Source organism: Macaca fascicularis, chromosome 4, assembly GCF_037993035.2.
Source record: "Macaca fascicularis isolate 582-1 chromosome 4, T2T-MFA8v1.1".
Lineage (NCBI taxonomy): Eukaryota > Metazoa > Chordata > Mammalia > Primates > Cercopithecidae > Macaca > Macaca fascicularis.
The window spans coordinates 704,068-717,793 of NC_088378.1; the positions used below are offsets into that span (position 1 = coordinate 704,068).

At 43.3% G+C, this 13,726-nt stretch overlaps 1 protein-coding gene across 48 annotated transcripts in view; it reads right to left on the minus strand.

Moving 5' to 3' along the window:
* Positions 1 to 13,726, minus strand: part of FAM120B (family with sequence similarity 120 member B) — an 83,118-nt gene that overhangs the window by 38,272 nt on the left and 31,120 nt on the right. For 31 of the 48 annotated variants that reach the window (XR_012433249.1, XM_074036701.1, XM_015448435.3 and 28 more), the window contains 2 exons: positions 12,388 to 12,560; positions 2,485 to 2,577 (listed from right to left, as the gene is read on the minus strand). Coding sequence is in view for 42 of the 48 variants with exons in the window: in XM_074036701.1 (XP_073892802.1) it covers positions 2,485 to 2,577; positions 12,388 to 12,560 (266 nt within the window). In the remaining 6 variants the exon portion in view is untranslated. Of the gene's footprint in view, positions 1 to 42; positions 3,868 to 12,387; positions 12,561 to 13,726 lie in introns of all 48 variants that reach the window. The other 17 variants (XM_074036690.1, XM_074036686.1, XM_074036687.1 and 14 more) reach the window with 3 other exon arrangements.

Below are 13,726 nucleotides of genomic sequence, written 5' to 3' on the forward strand. Positions count from 1 at the left end.
CGAGACTCCGTCTCAAAAAAAAAAAATAAATAAAAAATAAACCTCTCATTAGCCTTGGTTTATGACATTTTGGTCTCAGAAAATCCAAGTGGGCTCAAAGTCTGACCAGCTTCACACACACACAAATACGTATTCAATTCCACAAGGGTAAAGTGCCAGGAGGGGGCTGCAGGAGAGAGGAGATGGCCTAGGGCTCAGCCTGACTGGGGGTTTCAGGAGTACGTGCCCCAGGCACACCACACCCTCTCCTCCCTCCTTTTCCGCACTCTGCCCCATCCTCTCCTCCCCTCGTTCTGATGTTGTAAACTCCAGAGCCCTAGCTTTGCTTTTCAACCCAGGAGCCAATCCAGCGCATCAGAAAATCATTCCATGGTCATCTACATGCATATGTACGAAAGGGCTTTTAGCTTCACCAACTGTAGGTCTCACCATTGTAATCTACAAGCTCATAACATTTCCAGGTAACAGAGGTGAGAAATGAAAATGCCACCAGTTATCTGAAGAGGATGATTGTGGGGAGGAAGGACAGGCATGCCAGTATCTGTGTTTCAGCAGCACCAGCCTCAGAAGGGCCCCCAGGCATCCATGTCCCAAGTGCCCCCATCAGCTCTTGAGACTAGAATTGTAGGGAACCCCAGAGAGGTGTCAGAGGGAGTTCTGCAAAGATGGGGCTTTGTCTAGACACCTGCTTTGTATTGCACAATCACTTTGCTGAACCAGAGAGACTGTGCCTGTCTCAGCAAATGCTCATGCATACTTTTAAATTGCAGGTATTAATTTAATCAAGTTAATCAATGTTGGCAGGATGCTGGGTACTGGAAAATAAAGAGGAGCAAGAACACTGCCCCTTTTCTCAAAGGGTGTTAGTCTGGGAGAGGAGGGAAACTGAAAACCCTAAGTGGGACACTCTGGCTTCTCACCCACGAGTCCCTCTCAGAACACACTCCAGACCAGCCTGGCCAGGACTCTCTGGGACAGTGACTTGGCATGTGGATTCAGAACAAGACCCACGGTGTGAAAGGCGCTGCTGAACAAAGATAATGAAAGGGACATCGCAGGCTCAAAGGAGGAGAGGTCGGAGAAGGTGGAGGAGACTCAGGGCCCCTGGATATGGAAGTGGGCATTTTTCAGCCTTTGCTTCATTGACTTCATGCAATGGAAGGGGCAGGCATCTCTCTCAGTGACTGAACAAGAGGAAATGCAGCACAAATCACCAGCACGCAGCCACGTCCCAGAGCCTGCCAGAGAAGGGAAACAGAGGGAATAGAAACCTTGCTGTAGGAGAATTTTTTTCCCCCAAATGAGAGACACCTGAGTTTTTCAGCAAGCGACCACAGCCAGTGAAAATAATGAAGTTAGAGAGAGGAGGTAGAGAAGACAGAGAGCTGGAGGGACGGTTCATGCAACAAACTCCCCAGGCAGGTGTGGAGGCGGGGTCCCAGGGCTAAGAGGGCGCTGCAAATCTGTAGGAAATGGTCAAGTTGACTCATTTTAAGTGATCTTCCAAATTATTCCTGGGATTTTTACAACTTCAATTATTAAAGTTCAAAAGTTTAAAACGCACACGCAGCACATGGAGTTGATGAAGATTTACAGACTATTAAACCCACGAAGTTAAAAGACGGATGCTTTAACTCACATAATAGAGATCCCAGCAAAATACATTTTTTAGTCAGGAGTTCCAGACCAGCCTGGCCAACAGGGTGAAACCCCATCTCTACTAAAAATACAAAAATTAGCTGGGTGTGGTGGCGGGCGCCTGTAATCTCAGCTACTTGGGAGGCTGACGCAGGAGAATTGCTTGAACCCAGGAGGCAGAGGTTGCAGTGAGCCGAGACTGCACCACTGCACTCCAGCCTGGGCAACAGAGCAAGACTCCATCTCAAAAACAACAACAACAACAACAAACCCCAAAAAATCACATTTTAAAAAAAGTATGTTTTGGCTGGGCACAGTAGCTCACAATTTTAATCCCAGCACTGTGGGAGGCTGATGCAGGTGCATCACTGAAGGTCAGGAGTTCTAGACCAGTCTGGCCAACATGGTGAAACCCCGTTTCTACTGAAAATACAAAAACAAAAATTAGCCGGGTGTGGTGGTGCCTGCCTGTAATCCCAGCTACTCAGGAGGCTGGGGTTGCATGAGCTGAGTTCACGCCACTGCACTCTAGCCTGGGAGACAGGGGAGACTCCGTCTCGAAAACCCAAACCAAACACTATGTTTAATAAGTGCTTTCTTCAATCATGAGACTATCAAGGCAGTACTGAGAACAAGTTTCACAAAACTGGAATTGAGGCAGCGCCTGTTAGTACCTCATCTGGCTGCTCATCCCAGAGCCCTTAAAGAGACAAACTACTGCATCACGAAAAGATCCTAAAATGCCCTCCTGATCTTTTCCGTGAAACTTCAACTATAACGGGGAAGAGAAGGCTGGACTGCACAGCTGTCTTCCGGGCAGTGACAACTAATCGGTCATGTCTGTACCTGTAGATTTACAAGCTGCGAGGTGGATTTTCCTTGGAGGCACAAGGCCTGCGCAATAAACGCATGCAAATCCTCCAGGCAAAGAGTGTCCACCTGAAAAGGACAGAGAAAGGCCAGTGTTAGGCTACAGGAAAAATTAAACATTTCTTACAAATTGATCTCAGTTACTAACTATGAGTGTGTGTATAGGTGCAAACACGCACACACATGCACGTACAGGCACACGCACAGGCACATACATGTGCACACAAGCACACAGAGGTGCACAGGCATGCACACACACACGGGCACGCATGTGCACGCACAGGTGCACAAACAGGCGCATGCGCAGGCACGCACATGGTGCATCAGACCTCAGGCAGCGGACAGTGTGTAGTGGAAAGACCACAGCCTCTTCACACCATCCTTGGCTCCTGGCTGTGAAGCTCTCTCTATGGTGTCCCCAGTTGTGCCCACAACTCACAGCCCAGCTGGAAGGGGAGCCTGAATTTCTAGTACGGTTAGACTCTAATGAGGTAGAACTCTCCAGAACATCTGGGAATAATCATGAGGTGCCAACCAAGACCAGGTCTTAGGGCCAGACAGGTGATCATGTTCGGCACAAACTGCACAGAGCAAACAGTTTAGGGGTTTTCAGAGCGCGAGTATCCACAGCTGGGCTGAGCTGGGGTCATCATACACTTTCAGCAACCCAGAGAAAAACTGTGTCCTCGAATCCTAGTTGAGAGTAAATCAGAACCCACAATATGAGACCCTACTAATACTCTGTGGAATCAAAAGACACAACAAAAGTGAGAAGAGGAAAGAGGGACAGAGTAACAAGAGACAGCAAAGGGCAGGCTGAGCATCCTGGGTGTGGAGTAGATGCCGGAGATGAGGAGAGGGCGTGAAGAGCGAGGAAGATCTGAACGGTCCAGGCTCCAACAACAGCAGACAGTGCTTTTGCCACATCCCATCCCCTGCCCCACTCGGCGAGGGGGTCGAGACAGTCCCCTCCCAGCCACCAAGTTCTGCCACCCAGAAAAAGGCAGAACATGCCCGCTGACTGAATGACTCCACGCCGTCCTAAGACCACAAGAGCTGCTTCTCACAGAAGAGCACCTCCTGTGGCAAATAAAGGCTTACGGAAAAAGAAACAGGAAAGCCAACAGCAAACCCATCAATAACAACTTCACTGACTCTTCTTGGATATTAAAAACGGCTAACATGCCTATTTGCAATAAGAACGACCCCACCATAAATCAGAAAGACTCCTGTGCTCCCCGGGAGGATGGTGGCATTTGCTTCCCCCAGGGTGGGGGTGCTGACTGCCGCGTGGACCTGCTGATGCTTTTACTCACCGTGTCACTATCCTAGTCCACTTTTATTCCAAGTAGCTGTTACCTTGGAATAAAAGGAATAGAAAATATGTGCATTTCTATGATGTAAACTTACCTTTCCAGAGGATATTCTCAGATGAGTCTTTAATAAAATCATTTGTGGCTGTTGTTAACTGGGAGGTCAGACCAAATGAGAGTACAGCTGACTCCTGACAATACAGGTTTGAATTGTATGGGTTCACTTATATGTGGATTTTTTTCCAACCAAATGCAGATGGAAAAATACAGTGTTCACGGGATGTAAAACCCGAATATAAAGGGCCAACTTTTCAAATACGTGGGCTCCGCAGGCTGACTGCAGGACTTGAGCATGCATGGATTTTGGCATCCTTGGGGGTCTTGGGACCAATCCCCCACATATACCAAGACACAACTGTATTTAGTTTCTCTGTCATTTTCAGGCACTGAACAGTATGCGATTTTATCCCATATTACACATCAAAACATCGAATTTAGGCTTAATATATAAAACTGTAATATTTTTATAAATGTATCTTTTTAGCCTTATTCATTCTGAGTTATTATCCCTGTGAATAATACAGCACCTTCTTCATCTAGTGAATGCCAAATTGATTTGTCAATCTGTTGTTTTCCAGTTTTAGAAAGTTCTGATTTAAACATCTCCTTTAAAGACAAGTTACCAAGTCTGCTCATGCCAACTTGCACTAAAGAGATTTTATTTAAGAGGTCTTTGTTAATAGAAAAAAGGTAAAGTGGAAATTTTCCTCTCGATGCTTGTCTTGCTTCAGGTTTATACAAATAGGGATGTGATGTTCCTGTTCTGGGGTCCTGGGCTTTTTCTGCTTGAAGTGAATTTAAAGAACTGACAGCCACCTGCGCAGTAATGAGAAGGCAGAACTGCGCTGCATGGCCACACACAGGATCAGCATTGTCAATACGGAACAGCAGGCAGCATGTCCCTCCTGGAGTGCCCACCATGGCCTCCCCATTGTTGTGTACACACATGGTTATCAACAACAAAACACATGTATTTTTACGGGTGAGAAAAGTCAGCTTACTGGCTACCACCACTTCTCAAGTCCCACTGCGATGCAATGTTAACCACAGACACCTGCAGATTATCAGACAACAGGAATACTAACCAACAGTGCATGCATGTTATATATAATATCAAAAGAAATATCTTTTTACTTTTTTTTCCTCCAATGTTTGGGGGTACATGCGCAGGATGTGTAGGCTTGTTACACAGGTAAACATGTGCCATGAGGGGTGGCTGCACAGATCATCTCATCACCTAGGTATTAAGCCTGGCATCCATTAGCGATTCTTCATGATGCTCTCCTTCCCCCTCCCCCACCCCCCACAGTCCCCCGTGTGTGTCCTTCCCTGCCATGTGACCCTGTGTTCTCATCATTCAGCTCCGCCTTATAAGTGAGAACATGCAGTATTTGGTTTTCTGTTCCCGTGTTCGTTTGCTGAGGATAATGGCCTCCAACTCCATCCATGTCCCTGCAAAGGACATGATCCAATTCCTTTTTATGGCTGCATAGTATTCCATGATGTATATATACCACATTTTCTTTACTCAGTCTATCACTGATAAGCATTTAGGTTGATTCCATGTCTTTGCTATTGTGAATAGTGCTGCAGTGAACATATGCATGCAGGTATCTTTATAATAGAATGATTTCTATTCCTTTGGGTAGATTCAATGATGGGATTGCTGGGTCAAATAGTATTTCTGCCTCTAGGTCTTTGAGGAATCACCACACTGTCTTTCACAATTGTTGAACTAATTTACACTCCCGCCAACAGTGTAAAAGTGTTCTTGTTTCTCTGCAACCTCGCCAGCATTTGTTTTTGACTTTTTAATAACAGCTATTCTGATTGGCATGACAGTATCTCATTGTGGTTTTGATTTGCATTTCTCTAATGATCAATGATGTTGAATTTTTCTTCATATGTTTGTTGGCTGCATATATATCCCCCCCTTTTTTTTTTTTGAGATAGAGTCTCGCTCTATTGCCCAGGCTGGAGTGCAGTGTCATGATCTCCACTCACTGCAAGCTCCGCCTCCCAGGGTCCTGCCACTGCTTCTGCCTCAGCCTCCGGAGTAGTTGGGATTACAGGCGCCTGCCACCACGCCCGGCTAATTTTTTTTTTTCTTTTTTTGAGATGGGGTTTCACTGTGTTAGCCAGGATGGTCTCAATCTCCTAACCTCGTGATCTGCCTGCCTCAGCCTCCCAAAGTGCTGGGATTACAGGTGTGAGCCACTGTGCCCAGCCACATGTCCTCTTTTGAGAAGTGTCTGTTCATGTCTTTTGCCTACTTTTTAATGGGATTGTTTGCTTTTTTTTTCCTGTAAATTTGTTTAAGTTCCTTGTAGACTGGATATTAGATCTCTGCCAGATGAATAGATAGTAAAAATTTTCTCCTATTCTGTAGGTTGTTTACTCTGATGATAGTTTATTTTGCTGTGCAGAGGCTCTTTAATTAGATCCCATTTGTCAGTTTTTGCTTTTGCTGCAATTGCTTTTGGTGTTTTCATCATGAAGTTTTTACCCATGCCTGTGTTCTGAATGGCATTGCCTAGATTTTCTTCTAGGGTTTTTATGCTTTTGGGTTTACATTTAAGTCTTTAATCCATCTTGGGTTAATTTTTGTAGATAGTGTAATGAAGGGATCCAGTTTCAATTTTCTGTATGTGGCTCAGTCAGTTATCCCAGCACTGTTAATTAAACAGTGAGTCCTTTCCCTATAGATTATTTTTGTCAAGTTGGTAAAAGATCAGATGGTTGTAGATGTGTCATCTTATTTCTGAGTTCTCTATTCTGTTCCATTGGTCTATGTTTCTGTTCTTGTATGAGTACCATGCTGTTTTGGTTATGGCAGTCTTGTAGTATAGTTTGAAGTCGGGTAGCATGATGCCTCCAGCTTTGCCCTTTTTGGTTAGGATTGTCTTGGCTATTTAGGCTCTTTTGGGTTCTGTATGCATTTTAAAATAGTTTTTTTCTAATTCTGTGAGGAATGTCAATGGTAGTTTAATGGGAACAGCATTGAATCTATAAATTACTTTGGGTCATATGGCCATTTTCACAATATTGATTCTTCCTATCCATGAGCATGGAATGGTTCTCCATTTGTTTGTGTCCTCTCTGATTTCTTTGAGCAGTAGTTTTTAGTTCTCCTTGAAGAGGTCCTTCACTTCCCTTGTTAGCTGTATTACCAGGTATTTTATTCTTTTTGTAGCAATTGTGAATGGGAGTTTATTTGTGATTCTCTCTCCTGTTGTTGGTGTATAGGAATACTAGCAATTTTATATCCTGAGACTTTGCTGAAGTTGGTTCCCAGGGATAAAGTCAACTACATCATGGTGGATAAGCTTTTTGATCTGCTGCTGGATTTGGTTTGCCAGTATTTTAGTGAGGATTTTTGCATCAATGTTCATCAAGGATATCGGCCTGAAGTTTTCTCTTTTTGTTCTATCAGGTTTTGGTATCAAGATGACGCTGGCCTCATAGAACAAGTTAGAAAGGTGTCCTTCCTTTTCAATATTTTGGAATAGTTTCAGCAGAAACAGTGCCAGCTCTTCTTTGTACCTCTGGTAGAATTCAGCTGTGAATCCGTCTGGTTCTGGATTTTGTTTGTTTGATCGGTAAACTATTTATTATAGCCTTAATTTCAGAACTCATTATTGGTCTATTCAGGGATTCAATTTCTTCCTGGTTCAGTCCTGGGAAGGTATATGTGTATAAGAATTTATCAATTTCATCTAGATTTTCTAGTTTATGTGCATAGAGGTGCTCATCGTATTCTCTGATGGTTACTTATATTTCTGTGAGGTAAGTGGTGATAACCCGCTTATCATTTCTGATTGTTTTTATTTGATTCTTCTCTCTTCTTTACTAGGGTAGCTAGTGGTCTATTAATTTTTTTCAAAAAAACAGCTCCTGGATTTGATGATTTTTTTTAAAGGGTTTTTTGTGTCTCTATCTCCTTCAGTTCAGCTCTGATCTTGGTTATTTCTTGTGTTCTGCTAGCTTTGGGGTTTTCTTTTGCTCTTGGTTCTCTAGTTCTTTTACCAGAGATGTCAGGTGGTTAACCTGAGATCTTTCTAGCATTTAGTGCTATAAATTTCCCTCTTAACATTGCTTTAGCTGCATCCCAGAGATTCCGGTACGTTGTCTCTTTGTTCTCATTAATTTCGTTATTTAACCAAGAGTCACTCAGGAGCAGGTTGTTCAATTTCCATGTAGCTGTGTGGTTTTGAGTGAATTTCTTAATCTTGAGTTCGAATTTGACTGCTCTGTGGTCTAAGAGACTGTTATGATTTCAACTCTTCTGCATTTGCTGAGAAGTGTTTTACTTCCTATTATGTGATCCATTTTACAGTAAGTGCCGAGCAGCAATGAGAAGAACGTATATTATGCTGAATTTGGGTGGAGAGTTCTGTAGATATCTATCAGGTCCAAGTGATCCAGAGCTGAGTTCAGGTCCCGAATGTCTTCATTAATTTTCTGTCTTGATGATCTAATATTTGTCAGTGGGGTGTTAAAGTCTCCCACTATCATTGTGTGGGAGTCTCTGTGGGTCTCTAAGAACTTGCTTTGTGAATCTGGGTGCTCCTGTACTGGGTGCATATATACATATGATAGTTAGCTCTTCTTGTTAAATTGAAACCTCTAGCATTATGTAATACTCTTGTCTTTTTTTATCTTTGTTGGTTTAAAGTCTGTTTTGTCAGAAACTAGGATTGCAGTCTCTACTTTTTTCTGTTTTCCATTTGCTTGGTAAATTTTCTTCCAACCCTTTATTTTGAGCCCATGTGTGTCTTTGCACATGAGACGGGTTTCCTGAAGACAGCATATGGATGAGTCTTGGCTTTTTATCCAGCTTGCCATTCTGTGCCTTTTAACTGGGGCATTTAGCCCATTTACGTTTAGGGTTAGTATTGTTATGTGTTAATTTGATCCTGTTATCATGATGCTAGTTGGTTATTTTGCAGACTTGTTTATGTGGTTGCTTCACAGTATCACTGGTCCGCATACTTCAGTGTGTTTTTGTAGTGGCTGGTAATGGTTTTGCCTTTCCATATTTAATGCTTCCTTCAAGAGTTCTTGCAAGGCAAGCCTGTTGGTGACAAATTCCCTAAGCATTTGCTTGTCTGAAAAGGATCTTATTTCTCCTTCACTTATAAAGTTAGTTTGGTTGAATATAAAATTCAGGGTTTGAAATTCTTAATAATGTTGAGTATTGGCCCTCAATCTCTTTTGGCTTGTAGAGTTTCTGCTGAGAGGTCTGCTGTTAGTCAGATGGGTTTCCCTTTGTAGGTGACCTGGCCTTTCTCTCTGGCTGCCCTTAACATTTTTTCTTTCATTTCAACCTGGAGAAACTGATGATTATGTGTCTTGTGGTTGATCTTCTCATACAGTATCTTACTGGGGTTTTGTATTTTCTGAATTTGAAAGTTGGCCTATCTCGCTAGGTTGAGAAAGTTCTCCTGAATGATATCCTAAAGTATGTTTTCCAACTTGGTTCCATTCTCCCATCTTTTTCAGGTACCCAGTCAGTTGTAAGTTTGGTCTCTTCATAATGTCATATTTTTTGGAGGTTTTGTTTATTCCTTTTCATTCTTTTGTCTCTATTCTTGTCTGCCTATCTTAATTCAGGAAGACAGTCTTCAAGCTCTGAGATTCTTTCCTCCATTTGGTCTATTCTGCTACTGATACTTGTGGCTGCACTGTGAAGTTCTTGTGTTGTGTTTTTCAGCTCCATCAAGTTGGTTATGTTCCTCTCTAAACCGGCTATTATGGCTATCAGCTCCTGTAGTTTTATCACATTTCTTAGCTTCTTTGCATTGGATTACAACATGCTCCTTTAGCTTGGCGAAGTTCATTATTAGCCACCTTCTGAAGCCTACTTCTGTCAAATCAGGCGTTTTAGCCTCAGCACAGTTCTGTGTCCTTGCTGGAGAGGTGTTTGCAGTCACGTGGAGGAGAAAAGGCACGCTGGCTTTTTCAGTTTTCAGGATCTTTGCATTGATTCTTTCTCATCTTTATAGGCTTATCTACCTTTGTCTTTGAGGTCTCTAACCCTATCCCTAACCTTTGAATGAGGTTTTTGTGGGGTCTTTTTTGTTGATGTTGTTGTTTTCTGTTTTTCTTTTAACAGGCCATTCTACCGTAGGGCTGTTGCGGTTTGCTGGAGGTCTACTCCAGATGCCAGTTGCCTCATTTCTCCCATACCTGGAGGTATAGCCAGTGAACACTGTGAAACAGCAAAGATGGCAGCCAGCTCCTTCCTCTGGAAGCGCCGTCCTAGCGGTTACTGACCTGTTGCTGGCCCACACCCACCTGTAGGAGGTGGCTGGAGACCCCTATTGGGAGGACTCACCCAGTCAGGAGAACAGGATCAGGGATCTGGCTGCTTTTTGGTAGAGCTGATGTGCTGCACTAGAGGTGGGGGTCCCTTCCTCGTCTGGACTGCCTGTATTCTCCAAAGCTGGCAGGCTGGAGCAGGTGAGTTGACTGAACTGAGGCCTCCCCTCTTCCTAGGAACTTGGACCCATCTAAGGCAGACTCCAATTCACTGCCATTGGCTGGCTAGGATTCCAAGCCAGTGGGTCTTAAATTGTGAGGTGACATGGAAGCGGAGCCTGCAGAATGATGCCGTTTGGCTCCCTGGATTCAGCCCCTTTCCTAGGGATATGTACGGACAGATTTCTTGTCTTGCCAGGGATCCCAGAGCCGGAGTATGTAAAACTCTTGGGTCTCTGTGTATGCCTGAGCGGCTGCTCTGCTGAGACTCCAAACAGCTCTGTGCATTGGACCCTAGGCCCTGGTAGCATGGGCTCATGAAGGATCTGATACACGGGTTGTAAAGATCCATGGGAGAAGCATGGTTTCCCAGGCAGGGTTGCACAATCATTCATGGCTTCCCCTGGCTGGGGGTGGGGGGTCCTTTGGCTCCATACTGTTCCCAGGTGGGGCCCTGCTCTCCACCCCTGGTTTACTTTGTTCTCTGTGGGTTGTGTTGTTTGCCTAGTCAGTCCCAATGTGAAAATCTGAGCATTTCAGCTGAAAGTGTTGAATTCACTTGCCCCTTTTTGTTCCTCTCTGTGAGAGCTATGGACCGTGGCTTTTCTAATCGGCCATCTTGGATTCATCTCCTCTCTTTTTACATTTACATTTTAAATAGTCCTGCCATCCTATATTAATTTATAATCTTCTATGTCTTGAGCAAATAAAGAAGTAATCTGCTTAAAATGATAATGCAAAAACTAAGGTTTACATGGCATGTGCATGTGAAACCAATAATGCAGCAATAAAACCTCTAAGCACTACTCAGCCATATTATGTCTTACAAAATGCAAAATGTAGAGCAAGCTATAGAATGGGCAGAGCCAAGAGGACATTTAGAAAGAAAAAATCAGTCCAAGGTTCCCTTGAGACGTAATTCCACAATAAGAGTACATTTCTTAAATACAATCAATAATTTGTAAAGTAAATTCAGGTTTGAAAAAAGAATTATATAATTTTCTAATCCAGGAACACTGAATGGCTATGCCAATGGAGACCCACCATATAGGGAGGTCAGAGAAGCCGGGATGATGGCTTGAAGGAGTGAAGAAAGCTTATGAGATGTCTCGACAGCCTGAAGAAGTAGATACTTTGTCCACAGTGGGACAAAAATCATCTTAAATCACAGAGCTAGGGAGGGAGGTGGGGGGGAGCGATGCAGAGAAAGAGGGGCTGGGAGACGGGAGCGTTCTCAGCCTTTCTCTTACTAAAGGTGTCCAAGCAATATTGTGCATGTAAAAAACTATTAAAAAGGTGAATCTTTTAACTGACCTTTATGATTTTCACATATAAACTAGGTATAAAGCTAATGCAAAAGAAACAGTCCACCTTGTTGAGTGAGCCTAAAACGAAGGTTCTAGCACTACAATGCCTAGCGCAGCTGGATGGGAGGACATAAATGATGAAGGTCATGACACCACCAGCTGATATCGTCCCAACAGCCCTAGGAAGCAGCTACTATGATTATCTCCTTTTCAGATTAGAAAATGAAGGCACATAATCAGTAAACATTTGCTGGATGATGGAATGAAACTGACAGAGGAAAAAGCTGAAGTAATCTACCCAGAGGCAAAGAGCTACGAGAAGCTAGGTCTCTAGCTGGTCCCTTCTCACCTTTACACTAAAACCCAGAAACAAGAACCACCACCCAAACAATGCCACGAGGACAGAGGAGGTACACTATGGTCCACAAAGTTGGAGAAAGTTTAGTCAAGGCCAAAGCAGCTTCCATCACCTGCAAGATTTCCTAAGTCTCTAATACAATCTCTAAGTCTCCATTGTATTAGTGACAAGAGTTTCTCGTACGTATTTTGCCATACAATCTTCTTTTTAGTTTTAGAGCACCTCAAAGAACTAATAATGTTCCATGGAACAGACACTGGAAAAAGACGATCTGGGACACCAGCCATGGTGATATTCCACACACTCCCCCTCATAAAGTAAGCGCAGGCTACAGCGACTAGAACGGGCAGCTGGACATTACCTGCACAAAGAGGTAGATCAAGAGGCAGCACAAAGCTTGAAACGGGCTTTCGACAGCCTGCAGTTCTTCTCTTGAGGAGGAAAGGTTGAAACAGGCGAGGAGTGTGTCCAAGCGCCGAACCTGCATTTCTGGCTCTTGATTCAGCCATAATATTTTCAAACTAGGCGTTCCCCCTAGTTAGGAAAAAAAGTCCATTAACTATTGTTCTTTGCAGCACAGAGTTATAATATGCTCCTTGTAGAAATACAGTGAAAGGAAACAAATCTCGTCCCTTCCTGATGTAAAACGAACTAGGAAGTAAACACGATCAGATTCCTGGTTTTTTAAACGCCCAAACCTAAAGGGCTGGCATACGTACGTTTCAACGAAAACATTCCTTCTTTTTTTAATGACTAAATTGTGAGGGATACTGCACTTCCAACCGTTAAGAATGTTTTCAGAGCATCTTTCAAATGCACTGTCTCAAGGATACAACAAGGCACTGCCGCCCTGCAGTATCACAGCTCTGATGGGGCACTTGGATGAAACGCCATCCATCTACCCCCTTAGTTTGCTCTCTTACTCTCCTAAATTAATGGTTTTCAACCCTTCATGTGGAAAAGAATCAACTGTAGAGATTATTTTAAAAAATGCATTTTCCTGGGATCTATATGCAGAAACTCTGATTTGATTTGACAGGTATGGGTGCCTGGAAGTCTGCATTTTCACAACCCAGAAGGCAATCTGTGAACCCCAGGCTTTGGAAAGCACTTTCCTAAAACTATTAAACAAACAGAAATTCCTAAAATGTAATTTTTAGTGTTTCACTTCTATATTTTATATATACGTTTAAATTATTAAAATCAAAAGAAAAAAGCCCTTACTCATTTACTTAAGCCACGACAAATGACGACGACTTACGCAGAGTTGCAGATGCAGGTGCAGCTCTGCTTCCACACTGACAAACAGAAAGGTGCCGTTCATAAGGTCAGACTTGTTCATCTGTGACTGGCGAGATGGCCTCCCTTGCTATCCACAGCTGTGATTTTCTGTGAGAGCCACTTGACAATAAAATATATGCCAAAAGCTCAAAGCTGGCTGGGATCTAAATGTCCCTTTTGTTTACTAAGGAAACAGAACCTACTAACCAAATGGCTTCAGAGTCAAATGACCTAAAAAAGGAAATTCTTCTCTTTCTTACGTTTCCCACGATGGCAGTGATTACCCTCAGGGGTATATTTCCCGCCATCAGAAGTGAAACAACTCAACAAAACTCACTTGAATTCCAAAATGGCTGAAGTATTCCCTCCACCTGATAAGCTTTTTTTCTCTAAAGAGAAAGAAAACGCTAAAGATAATT